This window comes from Trachurus trachurus (assembly GCF_905171665.1).
Source record: "Trachurus trachurus genome assembly, chromosome: 22".
NCBI lineage: Eukaryota > Metazoa > Chordata > Actinopteri > Carangiformes > Carangidae > Trachurus > Trachurus trachurus.
In genome coordinates this window covers 24415636-24435694 of record NC_139907.1, presented here as the reverse complement: position 1 = coordinate 24435694, position 20059 = coordinate 24415636, and the positions used below count along the sequence as shown (strand labels likewise).

General features: G+C 40.7%; 1 protein-coding gene across 1 annotated transcript in view; it reads left to right on the top strand.

Annotated features, from left to right (window-relative positions):
* Nucleotides 1–20059, top strand: part of nrxn3a (neurexin 3a) — a gene marked incomplete at both ends in the record, with an annotated part of 114389 nt that overhangs the window by 35573 nt on the left and 58757 nt on the right. The window contains 1 exon segment of the mRNA XM_083997719.1: nucleotides 17531–17832. Coding sequence (XP_083853845.1) covers nucleotides 17531–17832 — 302 coding nt within the window.

Sequence of the window (20059 nt, the reverse complement as noted above, 5' to 3'; positions counted from 1 at the left end):
GGTTCAATGCTGAGTGCAAACAAAGAGGGTGACAAAGCATCTCCTTGGCGTGTGCCCCGTCCCAGTGGGAAGAATTCTGAGCAATGCCCGTTTACTCTAACTCTGGATCTTGGGTTTTTATAAAAGAATTTGATCCACCTCACAAAAACATCATTGAAGCCCATTTTGCTGAGAGTCTGTTGTAAGAAGGTCCAGTCGACCCTGTCAAATGCCTTCTCAGCGTCTAAGCTGAGAAGCATTGACGGGGTGTCTCTCTTGGCTGCAAGTGACTGTAAGTTCAAGGCTCTTCTTACATTATCAGTTCCCTGTCTATTGTTAATAAAACCCGTCTGGTCTGGCTTTATAAGTTTTCTGATGTATTTTTGTAATCTATTTGCTATAATGGAGGTCAAGATTTTAAGATCTACACATAGAAGACTGATGGGACGGTAAGATGTACATAGGGTCGGGTCTTTATTGTCTTTATGAATAACACTTATAACTGCATCTGACCATGACCCTGGGGGGTTTCCTTCTGTTAGAGCGTAGTTATAAACTCTACACAAGACTGGAGTTAACTCATTTATCAGGGTTTTATAATATTCTCCAGGAAGGCCATCTACCCCCGGAGATTTGTTATTTTTAAGTCTGAGAATGTTTTCCTTGATTTCTTCTTCTGTGATTGGACGTGTCATTGTATCTGCCTCCTCTACTGTTAGTCTGGTTAAATTAATTGAATTAAGGAGGGATTCAATCTTTTCTTTTTTATGAGGCTGATTTTCAGCTGTATACAGCTTTTCGTAATAAGTAGCAAATGCCTCTGAGATATCTTTTGGTTGGGTTAACATCTGGTTATTAGTTGGACATTTTATTTTATGCACTACTCTGTTAGATTGAGCTTTACGCAGCTGGAAGGCCAATAGGCGGCTTGCTCTGTTGCCAAATTCGTAGTACTTCCTGTTAATAAATCGCAGTGCTCCTTCTGCCTTGTAGGTCAATAGGTCATCTAATTTCTGTCTCTTCTCTTTTAATAATACCAGATCTTGGTGTTTCTTTGATTGTTGATACTGTGCCTCTAACTTTTTAATTTCCCTCTCTAATTCAACCTGCTGAGCTAGTCTTTGTTTTTTTAATCTGGAGGAAATAGCAATTATGTTGCCCCTCATCACCACTTTGGCTGCCTCCCATAGAGTAGAGAGGGAGACTGTGTCATTATCATTAGATTTCAAATAATCTGTTAGGTTTTCACGAATTTCTTGTTGAATTGCTTCATCGTTTAATAATGATACATTGAGTCTCCAGTATTTAAACTGTTTGTTCGGTCCTATCTGTATCTTTACAGTTACAGGAGCATGGTCTGATATAGTTATTGGTTCTATGTTACATTCACTAGTTCTATAAATATCTGTTTTTGATATCAAAAACATGTCTAGCCTAGAGTGGCTGCCATGTACATGTGACATGAAAGTATAGTCCTTTTCTCTAGGATGTAGGTAGCGCCAGACATCCACCAGGCCTAGTTCATCCATCATTGCGTGAAGAGTTATTGATTTCTTGGACATAGGGCCTACTCTTGCTGGAAGCCTATCTACAGTCTGCCTCAAAATGCAGTTGAAGTCTCCACCTATTAAAATAATTCCCTCCGCTTTATCTGCTAAAAGCGATGCTATCATCTTAAAGAAATGTGGACAATCTTCGTTCGGGGCATATAAATTAACCAGTGTAACTTTAGTACCTCCAATAGTGCCTATTACCATCACATATCTACCCTCTTTATCCTCAATTGTTTTTTCATGGCTAAAATAAACAGATTTATTTAGCAAAATAGCAACTCCTCTTTTCCTCCCATTTTTGAAGGAGGAGCTATATACCTGATCCACCCATTCTCTCCTTAATTTCAAGTGCTCTTTTTCTGTCAGATGAGTCTCTTGTATCATTGCTATAGAGCAGTGTAGTTTTTTAAGTTGGTTGAATATTTTTTTCCTCTTAATTGGACTATTTATACCCTTTACATTGTAACTGATACAGTTTAAACTATCCATGAATTATTAACTTGTGCCTTTTAATATACTCTCCTTGCAGTATTTTGCAAATACACTTTAAATCAGGAAAAACTGAGATTGTGTATAATGACAGTGACCCATGTTCAATCTCAAGGCAAAATAGAACAAATAGCATTAAAGAAACAAGAAAAAGTGAACTTCCAAATACCCAACTGGGTTTCTCAGTGTTATTTTGTTGTTCAGCTACTTCAAACCTGAACATGAACCAGTCCCTGGTGGAGCCTGGGCTGAGGAGGGTGACTGCTCCTCTGTGGGGAACACACACACAGTGTCGGAGCTGCTGTCGTCCGGCCGGTGAAGCGGTCGTTGCTGCTCGGTATGCGGGTAATACTCGCGGTTTACCGAGTTCCGTCCCTCGTAGTAAAACTTAGTATTCTATAATTCTTCCTAACGTTGGTTGTTTTGAACTCCATAGTGAAACTCGGCATCATTCATCTCCACTGAAGAAAGCTCTGACATCCGTAGCTGGTAGCACCGCCGGGGTTCTCCCTCGCCTCTCTCCCGTGGTGCTCCACATGTATTGGGACAGTTCACTCTCCATCTGCTCCCTTTCGTCCACACGGGCTTGGATCCCGAGCTCCCGTAGCACCGGGAGGGCATGTGTTAGCGTCGAGTAGGTCTTTTCCCCGTCCCCCTTGATGATTCTTAGCTGTGCTGGGTAGATGCATTTGGCACTGATGTTTTTCTGCTTTAGCTGTTTGATTACGTCACGCACCTGAGCTCTCTTTCTTTGCAGCTCCGGGGAGTAATCGTGGTCAAAGAATATCGGCTCTGTTTTGTACAGGACCTGTCTTTGGCTCCAGGCTTGTCTTAGGATAGCATCCTTCACGGAGTAGTCCAAAAATTTGACAATCAGTGATCTCGGTGTGGCAGTGGGGTTCTTTGGCTTGGCTGTGAGGGATCGATGGGCTCTCTCAATGTGTATATTCAAACCCGGTATTGGTTGAAGGACTGATTGAATTAGCTCCTTCACAAAAGCCTTCGCATCGTTTCCTTCACTCCCTTCGGGCACTCGGTAAATTCGTAAGTTGTTTCGTCTTGACCTGTTCTGTAGGTCTTCGCACCTGGCCGTCAGGTCCATCTCTCTGTGTAGCAGGTAGCGTATTGCCCTCTGGTGTCTCATCCCGGTATCCTCTGCAGCGCTAATACGTCCTTCTGCCTCCGTAGTTCTTTCTTCAAGTTTAGTCATTTCTCCTTTGAGTTCTTGCATGGAAGTTTCAAGTTTTGTTAGCGACTGTCTGGTCTGCTTGTGTCCGTCTCGATTTTCTGCCCGTAACTTCTCCAGTTCAGCTAGTATTTTAGACTCATGGTTGCTAGAGCTAGGGCTAGCATTTGCTGCGCCGCTCGTAGTCTGTCTTAAAGTTAACTGCCTCAAATTTTCGTTTTTGTCGTTTGTGTGCTCCTGTCTCGAGCCTTTGCCTCTTCCAGAACTTGCCATGTCGAGTTTTTGTAGGTTTGCCGAGTTTTAAATATTTTTGTTAGGAAATTAACAGTTGACCGACGGAGCTCTGTTTTTAGGCTGCTATTTCCAACATGGCGTCACCGGAAGTCTCAGTGGTTCTTTTTATGTAATTTAAAACTCTTGGTTAGGGCTAATGAACAATGGAGTTTTTGTGATGTAACTTGTCTATTCGTGACATTAAAATGTTGAGGGAGGTTTAGAAAGAATGGGGAACATGGCTCAGTATCAGATCTTTCCATTTCTCCTATGGTTTGAGCCTGACTGCTCCCACTGCTGCTATTAACGACATTTTTCTTAAAACCCGAACCACAGAGAAAAACAAACAGACAGGTTTCATGAAGAAAAAATCAGCCTTTCTCAGAAAGAGGAGGACAGAAAGAGGAGCTGGATGGAAATGCTTTAATGTCTGGCTGTTTGGCTGCCAGCCAGTGCTTAGGGAAAACCCTGTTAATAAGTAATTGTGATCCATGACAAGTGACCGACATAAACAACAGACTGGAAAAAAGAATAGTGTTTACAGTGTTTACAGTGGGCCTCCCCTGCCCTGGCAAGTGACCCAAGGGACTTGGGGTAATAAAAAAGGGGATTTCTCCAGGTTTGAAAATTATTCCAGAATTTTATAATGTATAGTAATAATACATCTTTTTTTTTTTTTAGCTGTGTCCCATAAACGTTGGACTGGTTCATTTATAGACATTTTGATGTCAAATCATCATAACTTTAGTCTAATAGTGTGTGTTTTTTCTTTCACAACTACTAAGTTGTCACATTGTTGCCCAAATTGTTGTTTGGCAGCGTCGCCTTCACCTGCAGTCATTATTAACATGTTGGCACGAAAGAAAAATAAACTAATACATCACATCTGATCCTTATTCAACAACTTCTCCTCATCATGTCTTATTCTCTCTATCGCAGCCATCCCCTTCCAATTTCTTCCCTCTCCTCCTCCTTCTCCTCCTCCTCTGTCCTGTAACCATGGTGACCGTCAGCTGAGAAATGGCAACCATGCCCCTTCATTAGGTATCAACGCTGGCTCTGACAGCCTAGATAATAGCCAATAAGGAGGTTTGTGTGTGTCTGTCTGTGTGTGTGTATGTGTGTGTGTGTGGGGGACAGGGGCTTGGGGATGTGGCATTATGTTGGGCAGTAAATGAAAAGCCCCCTGGGACTAAGTCAGCCTTGTTTTCATGCTTCAGAGGGTTATGACTGTGTGTGTGTGTCTGTGGGAGTGGATGGGGTCGTCTTTCGCTTCCACATTTGTGGGAAGATGTGCACATGTGAGTGTACACACGGGTGCCTTGTGCATATGCATGCATACACAAACACACACGCACAGGGCCTGTATGTAAAAACTGACTTAGGTTTAGTGCACTGAGTGGGCTAGGTAGAGATTAATATTAAACTTATTTGCTACTAGAGTGAAGCTATATCACATAATAAAAAATATATTATAATTTGATGTATATACATTCTGAATTCAGACCCCTTCAAGTGTATTAATATAATATAATATAATATAATATAAAAGAAAAGAAAATCGACACAAGTATTCTGTATCTAAGTGTCACAGCTGAAAATGCAGATCAGGAACAGTTACCCTCTTCAACTTTAGCCTTTGCTGGTCATCCCTACATGCCTTCCATCTGCCATTATCTCTTTTGAATGAAATGATTGTGTCACTTTTGATATTTCTGCTGAACAGAACAGACAGGGCCCCTCTCAGCGACTCCTGAACCACTGACATCATGTATCAGACTGATCCCTCTGCGTGACAGTGCTCAGTCCACACTCCCTGGATGCCATCAAAATGGCAAAAGCTCTCTCTTTTCTTCCTTTGAGCTAATGCCTCAGCGGCTCCATCCCCCTTCCTGTGGCTATTTGTTTCAGTTCCACACCACCGTTTGGTGCAGACATCACAACGCACCATTGGTCAAGCCATTGAACAAATGGAAATCCAGCAGCCTGCTGAAATTACTGATGGTTATCCTCCTCACCCCTCCATTTCCACCACCACCGCCATCTTTATTTACTCCCCACAGCCACTTCTCTTTTCTCTTGTGTTTCTGTCTCCTCCACCATCCAGCCTCCCCTCCCACTAGCTTTTATTTTTTATTCCCTCATCATTCCTCTCTTCATTTATCTTCTTTACAGCTGTGAGATGCATGATGGTGATGATGATGATTATGATGATTTGCCAGCTGTTCAATAGTAGGTGAATGTGAGTGACACAGGTCGTAACTCTTTAGTTGGGAGTAGCAGAGATCTGAACGGCCCACCAACATTGGTGAATGTTTGTGAAGGTTTAAATTTGGAGCCAAAGTAATGAATTCGCAACCCACCTGCTAATTTTGATGATTTTTCTCTTGCTGCACAAAGACTTTGTGTAGAGAGAATACATGAATAAAATAGTAATAATTACAACAACAATAGGGTTCCAGCGGTATCTACTGTTTGGGCCCCTAAAAACCAAAGTGATTACAAGAGGATTACCAGCATTGCTAGTCCTGGGAGCCACACTGCTTTGCATCTGTGACAAAGCACTTAGCATGCATAGACCCATATTAATAATTACAATGAAACAGCCATTAGCAGCAATTATCAGGGTCCAAGAACCTTGCGAGTATTTGGAAATGCAATGTTTACATTTCTATATTATTGCCAATCTAGGACGTTGGTTAATCATGCATTGGTCGTAAGACCTCAACACAATGTAACATAATGAAATGCAGCTCGATTAAACACAAAAAAATAAAATAAACAATACAACACACAGGCTCTAAATACTCAACAAAAATGTGCTGTAAATATGTTTTTGTTATCAAATACTGATGCAGATTTTCTTTCTCAGATAACAAAATTAAGATTTTGATTATTTACTCCCATTTTGCGTCCATTTGTTGAATTTCACAGCTTTGTGAAATGTCATAATGACATTATGTCTCAGATTTCTCAAACTTACCAGACCTCACACAGATGTGATAAATAAATGTAATTTGCTTTTACCTTAAAGCAGAAGTAAGTGGTCCGGTCGTTTTCGCTAATGCTGCGTTCCAGGCAGGCTTTTGAAATCGTAACTTACAGCTTCAAGTCACAACTTACGACTTTGTAGCTTTCCAGGCAACCCACCTGTGTTTTTCCGACCTGTTTTACTGGTGAAAGTCACTATAACGGCCACTCGTAACTTCCGACCGGTGAACTCGTACCAGATCGAACTGGTACCACTTCACGGTCGGAAAAATACGAGTTTCCTTGAACGCACCATAACAGTCCTCGTCCCTACGTCACCACATTCACGGCGTTCCTTGGCTGCACACACAGCCCTGCATGCCGTTCTCTCTCCTCATTGGATAAAAACTGTAGGATACGATAAATGTTTTCTCCTCGGCTCAGAGCAGAGCAGAGTGACTGAGAGACCCGTGTTTCAGACCAAACACTCTATGTAAGTGATTGCTGTCGGAAGATATAACTATTTAAGACTTATATTAACACAAATATATCACTTACTTCTGCTTTAATTAAACAGCTTAAAAGTAATTGTGACTTGTAACTTCTTACAGGGAGAATGGAGGCTCTCTGCCTTCCACGTAGCGTCTCTTGGCCGAAAACCGACCTTGCAAGAACAGCGCCTCTGACCTGTGTCCCAGCTCTCGTCGCTGCGCACCGTGAAACAAACGCACCCTGTAACCAGCAATCTCTTGTTTATGACAGATAAGACTAAACAAATATACACATTGTAACACGTATGATGTTATCCACTGCTCCATGGATTGGTTTCTCGCCGGCTTTGTGAAAAACAAATACACATGACCAGGAGGAGGGTCAGCAAAACAGAGGAAAAGCGACCACACTTGCAAAAAATTCAACCTTTAATTCCTAAGGCAAAAGTTACATTTCCATACACATCTGTACATGTTTAAGATGCTGCAATATTATAACTGATGTCAGTACAGTAAATATAATGTCCTTATTAACAAGACACAGCCACGTCCATAAAACTGACAAAAACTTACAGATACAGTATTTAACTTTTATAACTTTATAAGGTATAACAATTTATGTCAGTCTGATACCTTAAAACTGTTCTTCCCCGATACTAATAACATTTCTTCTTACCTTTTGGTCATATCTCTGTGGTGTGCTAATAGCTGGTCCGTTTTAGGGATAGGGATCTTTTTGTTTGTCTTGTTCGGTACAAAGTAGTAAGAGAGGCCTATAGGGTCCATAAGCTTTGATGTTATGAATAGCCCGTGTCTGAGGCCAGACCAGGGATGTCCACTACACAGACAACATCCAATAAGGTGCAGCAAGAAACATGGGAAAGCATGACAGCAACAGAAACCAAGGTGAAAAATAAATGTAACGTTTTATATGTTTCAAATAGATTACAGAAAACTGTGCATTAAAGATATAGATTTTTTTTATATGTATATCTACTCTGACATCATAGGCTTAATTTGCTGCTTCCAGTAATTCTCTTCATCTTCTGCTTGGTGGCTTCTTTTTCACCATCTGAGCACCAGAGGCTATCATCATTTACTAGGTGTGAGATCATAATGCACCCACTGGGGTGTGAAATAACTTCTTTTTGTGTGTCCTTGCCTAGCTCTCTCTCCCTGTGTGTGTGTGTGTGTGTGTGTGTGTGTGTGTGTGTGTGTGTGTGTGTGTGTGTGTGTGTGTGTGTGTGTGTGTGTGTGTGTGTGTGTGTGTGTGTGTGTGTGTGTGTGTGTGTGTGTGTGTGTGTGTGTGTGTGTGTGTGTGTGTGTGTGTGTGTGTGTGTGTGTGTGTGTGTGTGTTGTGTGTGCGCGCGCATGCACTGAAGGACCCACATAACTGCATTGATCTACATCAATTTTATCCAATACAAAGCTGCCTTTTGTAGACTAAACCTATATTTTCTCATCTTGTCACATGCTTCTTGGTTCTTCGTATGGGCTCTCACGACAACAGTCTCTCTGAGATTTTTCTCCATATTGTTCACTGCATGGCCTTTTGTTCAAGAAAAGAAAACAGTTTTGGTCTCTACAGCTATTTTCCTCCTTCACAACTGACTGTTAATATAACTCACCTATTTGTCAGTCCTTCCACAAAAACGCAGATCTTTTGGAGGGATTTTGTGGGCAAAAAACCTTGACTATGTAGCGGGTTTTCCTAAAAAAAAACACGATGGAATAGCCGATTCATCAGTTTTATGGAATGAAATTGTGGGAATTTTCTAAAATTGTGTGAACTTGCAAAAACTGCAGGAGCTGATAAAGCATGTAATTTGATGAAAAAGATTCCTCTAACAGACTATTCTCACTTTGTATATTTTGGGTAAACTTGCAACATTTTTTAACTTGTACAAAGATGTGACTTTTTTGCAACGGAAATATAGCTACTCTAAAAATATGCAACCCCATTGAATTATGCTATCGCATAAACACATTTTTTCTGGTGAGACTGATTTGTATTCTATTTAAACTTAAAGTTATGAGAAAGCAAAGAGGTGGACTGTTTTAGTTACAGGTGATGAGTTGCCACACACCAGCACAAACCAAAGCCTCAGTTCCACGTCTAGTGGGGAGTTAGGGGTGGAGTCAGACACTGCCAAGATGGTGACAGCAGAGCAGCTCACTCTGAGCCTCAAAACCACTCTTCAGATACTAACTGGCCCAACAAAAGACTCTATAGAAAAAAAAAATATCATAGGATGTTCTTTACATACACTACCAGACTCCCACACTAAACTGTGCTGAGTACAAGATCAGATTTATCTGAACAGAGAGAAATTCTCCTCTCTGCATTCCCTCCTACATATTTGTCAGTCATTTTAAAAGTTAAAAAACAGTACAAAAGCCTGACGGCTAATTGTTGATTGTTTTCTTCATGGGAAATGACAAATGTCATACAAGCTTCAGATCTGTGCTGGTTGAACGGTGGTAAAATCAGCTCGTTGTGTCTCACCATGCTGTCAGTTGTCTGAGTGGCTCACTTGTCTGCTTCCTGTAGATGTGTCAAAAGCACAAACTTCAGTGTCAGGTACAGTACAGTATGTACACTTGACTGATACCCCTTTTCTTCCAAGGCCGTTCTGGGTTGGAGTCACTGCCAAAGTTGGAACCAGTTTTTTCATATTTCCGTAGACTAAGAATTGCTCCGTGGCCAGGGAAACTGGTTCCAGGGTAGCGCCAATACTACGCTGGTCTAGAGCCAAGAACCACTTGTTCTTGTTCAAGGACTGGGTTATGATCCTACAAGACCATATAAAATGCAATAATTGCAAGTTTGTAAAAACTAACATGAGCTGGACCAGGAATCAGATTAGTTTTTACAATGTACAGCCACGTAGTTCCTGATATCAGCAGCTCGGCTCAGGTTCCACTTCATTACATCTGTACCAAGTGTTGGGAAAGTTCACTTTCTAGATGAACTAGTTCAAAGTTCAGTTCACAAATTTTAAAATGAACTAGTTCATAGTTCTTTTTTCAATATATTGCTACAAGCTATTATTTTTTCAAAATTATTGCCTCAGTCCATATCGAACCACAGACAGCAATTATTTTAGTTTTAACTAGTAGGCTATTAGTTGCAGTTACTACTTTACTTCCTCCAAAAACTGAGTTACAACGTGATGAAAGTAATTACCAGGAAAACTAACTATTGCGTTACTACGTATTAAAATTCTCAAATATGTCAAATTACTTAGACTTCCCTCTCTAACCCCCGTTTATCTTTACTAACCAACTGGGTCAGTACTCCTCCACATAGACAGGCTCCGCGACACGCTGTATCACTCCACCTCTTCCATGCGCCGCTGATCCAAACAGCTGATAGGTGTTGCCAGATTGGGTGGTTTTTCCGCTACATATTAACGCCTGTTTACAGTGTGTTTTAGCTGGGTTTTTGCCCAGAAGGCTCTATGGAAATCTGGCACACTCCTGAACGAAGTCATGCTTTTAGAGAGCGTTGTTCACAAACGCCGTCCACAATAACGTTCATCAAGCGGAAATACATACCTTCAGTTCACGTTTGGCCAAAATATGAACGAGTTCATGAATGATCGTTCATTGAACGCATTCAGGCACAACACTGTACCTGACTGTACTGTGACAAATTAACTTGAATTCAAATCTTTGTAGACAAGACAGTAGGTAAAACAACATAGACAGACTGTAGAATGCAATACACTTAATATCCTGTGATAGCTACATAAACTCTAACAAAATGTAATATGAAGCACACTGCCTCTGTTCATTTTCATTAATTTATTTCTGTTGAAATGTGTTGGCGGATTTGTACAGAAGCTCACAGGCAGAGCTGGTGTTAGACTGTTTTGTAAATTGTACATCTAATCAGCTTCATCTTCTCAAACTAATGAACAACAACAAATATAATTCAACTTGGACAGGATTTCATTTTCCAAAAGGAATTTGTATTAGGCATTAAATCACCACAGACACAGAGCCAACAGTACATTAACCAAAAGCTGCAGACACAATATTTTCTACTGAGATGTCTACCTTATCCTTCTGACTGGATATCACAGTTAGCTGGGCAGTGAGCTGCTAACATTCCCCTCCCAGTATGACAATGTTCACATATCTGGAAACACCTAAGCAAATTTGGTTGACATTACATACTTAAGAGTCTTAACAGTCACTTGGAAGCTCATGGAAAAGCAAACTCTTAAAAGGTTCACAAGTTGAACCATTTAGAAACCAGTTCTAGGTCGATCTTGGTGGATAAGTGGTATGACACTGGCCCAATGAACCTTAAAGATGTCTTTTCATCTTCCTTTGATTCCACCACCTGCATGGTGTGCAGTCAAGGGCATCCATGCTGTTCTACTTTGTCCCCTTTTCCCAACTCTCCCGTTCCTGTTCTCTTCCCCTCTTGAACCAGTATGCATTAGAGACAAAACATTTAGCACATAGCTGAAATTATGAACTCCTGGACCAGGAAAATTGCAATTAGAAACTTTATGGGCTTTCTACCAAGCTCCTGAAATTGTGATTGAAGGATGTTTATAATGCTAATGAGATTTAATGAGGGCACTGATAGATGACAGCTCTAAGAGATATAGTTGCCTTGGTCATCTTAGGAAAGTGATGCATTTTCTGTATTCTTCCAACTTTCCACCCATAGGGGCAGAGTCAAATTCAAATTCATGGAGTTGTTAAGAAGTTGTATAGTTTGATGTAGAGATACAAGTAAGTTTCTTACAAATAAAGACACATTATCGTCGTAGAGACAAATTCTGTGATATACACCTAGTTTGTGTTCCTGTAATGTTGCAGTTTTGGTGAAGAACGCCGAACAGCAAGGCTGTGAGGACAGTGATCAGATAGTGAACTGCTGTGTTGGATATAGTAAAGTTGGTAACAAGACGACAGTGGCACAGCAGGTGTTGAATACGTGAGGGATAATGAATGAGTAGTTGTGTTAAACGGATTTAAGGCATGGAGGCGAAGAACCACCCGACACAAAGCGAAACTGTGGTTTATAATCGTTGCACCTGCCAGTGTGAATGGTTTTGATGCTGCCTTTTATTCGTCATGTCCCTGGTGTGTAAGGGCCTTGATTGCCAAATACTGCCAAATATTACCACAGTGAAGCATAAGAAAGTATGCCATGAAATCATGTTCCACAGTGAAGAAATAACTGTTGACAAGACATGGAAAACATCCTTTTTAAACTGCAACCTATGCAAAGGTTTGCCTTTATAAGTTTTTTTTTGTATTATGAAAATTCTTTTTACAACACTTGATTGCAAAGACCAAAGGTTTTATGTTTTTTGTGGTTCATCCTCACAGCCAAGAGGGAGTTTCCAAAAGGCAGGTTTTTGCATATTGTTGGATTTGCGTCTATTTTATGCACCAATCGTACCTCCCCTGAAATGTAACTATCAATGCGTTGTAAAACCACTATTGCCAACAGTAAAAAAGAAATAGAATAAATATTCTCATTGCAAATTACAAATTTTACAATATAACTTCAATATAACAAAGATCACCCATTGGATGCTATTCCTGGGTATGGTCTGTTTAAAATCCATGTAAACTCAACATAATTGTATATTATACATGATAATTATTACTGAGTACTTGATTTGAACAGTCTCAGCACCACTTGGGATCTACTGTTATAATATTTTGGTAGCATTTATAAAAAAAAAACAACACTTGGAGATGTAAATGGTAATTGATTTTGTATATTTTGAAAATAGAGTAACAGACATCTGAAATGACCAAAGATTGCAGCGTGACAAGCTGTCCCGCTGTGAGCAAGGCTTCACTGAACATGAGTACATCTACACACGAGATATAAATTCACAACTCCATGCGGTGATTTGTCATATCCAGCCGCGCTGAGATCTGCAAGAAAATCATCATCAAATCGTCAATCAATTATGTATGAGCCACTTATTCACTGCAGATTCATGTTCAGACCATAGTCATTACCATGGTCCCACTGAGACCTGTCATAACATTAATGATTCAAACAAAACAATTTGTATTATTAATTTATCAGCCATTCATCATCTATATACTGAGCAGTTGTAAGGGTTGAAACTGCTTTGAGTTTAAACCACATTTGAGTTTAACTCCAGTTTGCCAACAATATGACAATAAATCTACCCCATGACATTTCAGTTATACATTTAAATTTCCATATTCCACTGATTGAACATTATGTAGATGCTAAGCAGATGTCAAAAACCACTAAATGCAATGAGAGTATATACAAAACAAAAGCAAAGAGTTAAGTCAAGAACAAACTAGTGTTGTATCGTTCGCAAATATTTCATTCAAGGGAACAAATAGAGTGAAAAAATCGAACGGAATCATTTCCTGAACTGATTTGTTCTTTTCTCAGTTCAGTTGAGCTCAGCAGCGAGCGTGCAGGCCGACACTGGAACTGCTACGTCGTCCGTGAATCACTGAATCACTTGCAAATCTGGTGGCAGAGACTCTCATTACGAGGGAACAGTGCACAGGTACTGTCAGTAGGGTCATTCCTATGTTCCCACAGCCTTATGTTCCCACATTTCTAACTTTTGTTGTCACTGAAAATTAGGTCCTATGTTCCCACAGCCCTTTGGTCCCACCATTGGTTGGGTTTAGGCAATGAAGAAAGGAGTTGGTTAAAGCAGAAGTAAGCGATCCGGTCGTTTTGGCTAATGCTGCGTTCCAGGCAGGCTTTTGAAACCGTAAATTACAGCTTCAAGTCACGACTTACGACTTTGTAGCGTTCCAGGCAACCCACTCGTGTTTTTCCAACGTGTTTTACCTGTGAAAGTCACTATAACGGCCACTCGTAACTTCCGACCCGTGAACTCGTACCAGATCGAACTGGTATGACTTCATAGGTCGGAAAAACACGAGTTACGGGTTGCCTTGAACGCACCATAACGTCTTGTCAGCCGATGGAGTTAGCAGCCCCCGCCCTCGTCATGGATCTATTGGTCCTCGTCCCTACGTCACCACATTCAGGCGCATCCCTTGGCTACACACACAGCCCTTCATGCCGTTCTCTCTCCTCATTGGATAAAACTTGTAGGATACGAGAAAAGTTTTCTCCTCGGCTCAGAGCAGAGCAGAGTGACTGACAGACCCGTGTTTCAGTCCAAACACTCTATGTAAGTGATTGCTGTCGGAAGATATAACTATTTAAGACTTACTGTATATTAACATAAAAATATTGCTTACTTCTGCTTTAAGTTTAGTAAAAAGACCAGGTAGAGGCTAGACAGGCCAGATAGATAGAGTCCAGATAGGTAGAGAGAGTCCAGTGGGAACATAGGGCTGAGGGAACATAGGGCTGAGGGAACATAGGGCTGTGGGAACATAGGGCTGAGGGAACATAGGGCTGTGGGAACATAGGCACGCTCCCCTGTCAGTCAGGGCTGAGGGATCATGTTCAGTAAACGTATATTACTCACACAGTGAACGTACTTACTGATAAACGGTACGTTCACATAATGTACAACACAGACGTACACAAGCAACACAATGACAAGCTCGCAAATGACACACCATGTTGGCAAATGTGTTGTTTACCGAACTAATGAAGGTAGTGTTGTGTTATTCACGAACGTGTCGTGCTGCTTGCGAACGTCTGTGATGTGAACCTCAGGACAAGGAAAAGAGAAAAAAGCACAAATTCAGTCCTTTGGCGCTAAGAGTATAGAGCTTATATATATTTCCCTCCACCACCTCTCCTTCTGACAGTTTTATGGATGACCCCTCACAGGACTCATCCAAGCTCATCCATCAAATGAAGGCTCCAAATGGAATGGCTTACGGACGCCATTAAAACCATTATAGGCTGATAATAATTTCCTCACGCCGTCCTCACTGCCATATGATTGCAGTCATGAAGAAGTTCTATTCATTATCATTTTATATTTCTGCTAAATGACTAGCAAATGAAATCATGTATTGGATTTTTCTTTCTGTATATAACCAGTCATAAAAAAAACATATATGTATATTCAACATGTGTATAGAGTATTTTGTGTTAAAGAGTCTCATATTAATGTGGATGAATCTACATTACCCACACTTGTTTATGTGCACATTTTCGATAAATGTATCATTTTATCTGTGTAGTTATTTTGATATTATTATTTAGTGGTCGACTCATCCAGCATTTCCTCGGAAATACAGAGCGATTTACTGCAACCAACTAAGCGCATGAGCCGACAGAGACTAGCAGAGCAATTTGAAAGAAGATGGAGATGGAGAGAAAAATAAAACAAACAGAGTGAGAAGCTTCTCCGTACGGGAGACAGGCGAGGCAGCTGGAGCAGCTCGGTGTCACTGACCTCAGCGGTCCCGGTGCTCCACGTCTGTCTCACACTCCACAGCAGGCTTACCGAGACTCGGTTCTCCTCCTCTGCCCGTCTCTCCTCTCTCCTCTCACCCACGCTTGAGCACCCATCCTGGGCTATAAAGTCAGCCTGCTCCGGTACTCCGCTGTCCTGCTAGAGGCTGTTCTTAAGGATTTTAAATACATTTCCAAAGTAATTTGCCTAAAACTGCTCACAAAAACGTTAGTCTGGAGCCCTGACGCACAAGCCAGATAAGCGTTTTTACCACAATACGCGGTAGACTCATGGGACAAAATAACTTGAAACTTGATAGTGATTCATTTTTAGTTGAGTGACAGTACTTCCAGCACTGCTCAGTGAGGTGGTTAGCTGCAGTCCACTGCTCCGCTAGTTCCCTGGTTGCTCAGAAAGTGCAGGGAAAGGGAGGAGCCTCACCTCCATTACACCAATTAAGATACACTAATGACATGCATAATTACTACTCAATGAGGCAGAGGAATAACTATACATGTACATAAATAAGTAGTAGTAGTAGTAGTAGTAGTAAATAAATATGAGACCCACCAACCAGTGAGAGCAGGAGGGAGATGGGCAAAGAGAGGCAGAGTGCGATCACTATAATCAGTTCTACATATCAAGCTGAGGGAAGTAGACCGTTTATGTCAGTTACGTTCCATACTTGAAGTAAATAAAAGCCAAACTCTTGTGGATCCCAAATGAAGGATGTGCTCTGTGAGGGACAAAACAATATAGTCGTTGTCATGGTGCACACCCTATTGTCTCATCTTGCATATCATTTCTCCTGGTGATTGTGATGTGGCTCTTCACTGCATGTCATCCTCTCCTCTCTCTTGAATTTCCCCATCTCCATCTCACTTTCATTGTGACATAGGAACAAGCATGAACAAAAAGGTTATTTTAGTGGTGTGGTTTCTTTCTATAGTCAAAAAATGTTCTACTTAATTGGTTCAATAATGTTTTTGAAGGTGTTTTCATCATTTATCTAATTTGGGGAAAAAAACTCAATTTCAGATTTGCGTGACCACTTCTTGGGGATGATGCACTTGATTCATATGTACACACGCATACACACAAAGTACCTGACAGCAGAAAGTTATTTTTGATTTGACTTGAACTTACCTGAAACTGACTTGTGTCATGCGGATCTGTACTGCTGTTCTTTCATTCTGTTGATTTAGATGTTAAGTTTCTTCAGTTCTCTTGACAATTTTGTGGCCTGATCGGCTCCACTGACATGTGGTGTACCTCAGGGCTCAATTGTTGCCCTCATTTGTTTTTCCCTAGACACACTCCTCCTCAGTTATCAGTCAATTCTAGTGTATTTTTTTATCATTGATAGCCAGTTGTATCATGGGTAAAAACTACAGTGTCAGAAGGTAGAAAATATATATGTCATAATTATTTATATGACAATAGTATGGCACTCTTACCCTACCTGAGAATTTTCAAAACAACATCTAATCTAATGTTCCCTTGTAAATTGATTAGATGATTATACTTTATTTCATTCCCGAGGGGAAATTCACCTATGTCACCTAAAACAATAATTGTATTCAGATTTATCTTTTTTTTGACACTGACACAGCTAATGGGTAATCTCCACAACACAACACTGCAATAGCATAAGATCTGTCTACGAAAGGATTAAATTGCAAAGACAAAATGCGAAGCAAACCTGGACCACTTCCTGTTCACAATACACAGCAGAGGCCAATGCAAACTTGAAGTTTTCGAGGGTTAATTTGGAGGGCTCCAAAGAGTTTAAAGCCCCTCTCACAGAGTGCACAATCCTCAGCCCACTCACTCAATGGTGCATTATGCAGAGATGTTTCTCTTGCTCACAGGGCAAAGGCAACTTTGTGGCTATGGTTTGACCTGAAAGAGGCTATAGCTTTGTTGCTTGGTATTTTGTTTTTGGGATTTAATTGAAAACCATGAAGCCCTTTTCACATAGGACACGTTGTTTTCCATGTGTGTGCGGGGTACACCGCGTCCTATGTGAAAAGGGCATAATACTAAAGAAAACCAAAAACTGCTGTTTTAATTGCTCTACTCTTTAAATGTCCTTGTTGTTTTCAGAAACTGTCAGATCTAGAATTTCAGAGATAATTGAATTAAACCTGTAATTCTTTCTGCTGGTTGAAAATATTCTGTTCTCAACACCATTTGTCTTTTTTTCTCCTCTCCCCACAGCAAGGGAAGAGAATGTGGCCACTTTCCGTGGTTCAGAGTACTTCTGCTACGATCTCTCCCAGAACCCCATCCAGAGCAGTAGTGATGAGATCACGCTCTCCTTCAAGACATGGCAGCGCAATGGCCTTATCCTTCACACCGGCAAGTCAGCTGACTACGTCAACCTCGCCTTGAAGGACGGCGCTGTCTCTCTTGTTATCAACCTTGGTTCTGGAGCCTTTGAGGCCATCGTGGAGCCTGTCATGGGGAAGTTCAATGACAATGCGTGGCACGACGTCAAAGTGACCCGCAACCTACGACAGGTAAGACACAGTTTGGGGTGCATCGTGTGAAAAAATATTATTTTATTAAGCTATAAAACATGCTCTCTACATGTTCTAAACTGAAAAATATCCTCTGCTATGATTGATATTTTGTTAAATATAGTTTCCACACATTAAGCTTGAAAACTTTGGGTCCCACCAAAGCTGCTTGCTCTATAGGTTGACAGGTGAAGGAGCAGATATTATCAAGTTGTTCAGAGAAGGTTTGTTGTGACCAAAACTGGCATATAGAGGATCGTATGCGTAGTGTAGCATTGGAATGGTTAGTAAATTATTTTTGCTGTTTGTTTGATTGTAAGTGACTGATACAGTGTTAGCAGTTGTGATGCAAACTCTTCAATATGGACAAAGCTTCAGTGACTATAGTGAAAGAGTATAGTATTAAAGAAAGAGCAGAGTATTTAGATGGAAAAGGAAAAATCAGAGTGACTCAGCCAAACGTTTGCACCCTGGTCAGAGCCAGACAGATTTGGAGTCTGTCGAGAACAAAAATCAGAGACCAGCGGCTGTGTCAGAACGGATCGACAGTGTCAAATGTTGTAATAATAAAAAGCTACAGTAAGCTATATCACAAGTACAAAATCCCCCATTCAAAATTAGCAAATTAAAAGCGTCACCAGCAACATGTAATTAAAGCAAAGTGGCCAATACATAATGCTGAAAAAAAGAACTTAGTACATGTTAAAGTGATATTTTAGGGGGTTTTTTTTATGTGGGGTTGCGTGAGCCACTGATCTGTAGTCAGTGTATGTACCTGCAGTTCATTCAGATCATCATGCTGACAGTTTAGAGAAGCAGTGGTGAAACTGAGTGATGAGCTGCAGTGAATGAGGCCATCTCTTAAAAAACCTATTTCAGCCTCTAATACCCACAGAAAAAAATCATATATCAATTCAAGTGAATGCTTTATTAGGAATATTTAAAGACTTTATACCTATACCTAATAACACACATCCTCCACTGCAGACCAGTCGGTTCAGTCAGACGGAGAAGAGCATAGATGCATTTTATAGATAGATAGTTGCTTTTATTGTCCCAGAGGGAATATTTTCTCACAGTCTATCACACATAGCACACAATGTAAACCACCAGACATTGAAAACATTCACCCACATTGAAAAAAAAAAAAAAAAAAGTAGAATATAATGTGATGTGATCTAAGTTCTGATCTGAATCTACGTCAGGTAAAACGCTGGCTACAGATTACTGTGGTGCTGGACATTATGGCCTGGCTGTTGTCCAGAGGAGCAGCTTTGGGATATTGGCAGGGTGTACTGTAGTGGAGTAAACACAGTAGATTGAAGAGAGAGGATCTCCATTTCAAGGGGTTTATTTTACCCAGTAAAAATACCTTGACACAATGTCCTCACTGGTGGACTCACAGACTCTGAGGAACGCGCCGAAAGTCTGTCAGAGCCTCAGGGCTGTCCCACTGTCAAACCATTTAGTGTATGACGGCTGTCTCACAGATGTTTTGAACCCTTTACACACACTTCCCTGTGTCAGTGTTTGTGCAGACCTTGACTGAGGGAATTACCCACAGCTCATAGCATTGAGATATGAAATATGGGGCTGGTGGGGGGAAGAAACGTTTGTTGTTGGCAAGGTAATATGATTTGTCACAATGTCCTGGACCATTCCTAACTACACCATCTTGAGCAAACTCAGTCACTTACCTGGAGCGACGGTTCTGTCAGTGAAGACTCATGGCTTAGGCTGTAGAGATAGTGGAGTTGGCTGTTGAAGTAGTAGTGAAGCTCTCTAGATGACCATCAATAGACATCCTTATTTGTGTTTAGGAAACAAGGCAAGTTCTATTGATCTTGCATCTGTTTCTACCTATGAACCTCTACCATTTTTCTTCCTGATGCAACTTTTCTTAAACGTTTTATGTGTAATAACTTCCACACTTATCATCATCTGTTTTCATTTGATTTGCTTAAGTGTATTAACAAATCTACTGTTGACTTAACTCACCTCTCTGAAAAGCAAACATTCTTTGGAACCGACATGGTAAACAAACTCCATTGTATGGTAGATATCATTCCTATTTTTTTCCCCATTTTTTGGTTTGCTGTGGACTTCTCTCCTTGACATCTGAACATCAAGATACCATTCTCAAATGGGAATAGTATCTTGACTCTTCATTTTTCACCCATTTCCTCCACTCACATTGCTTTTATGTTTTCCTTTTCAATCCATTCCT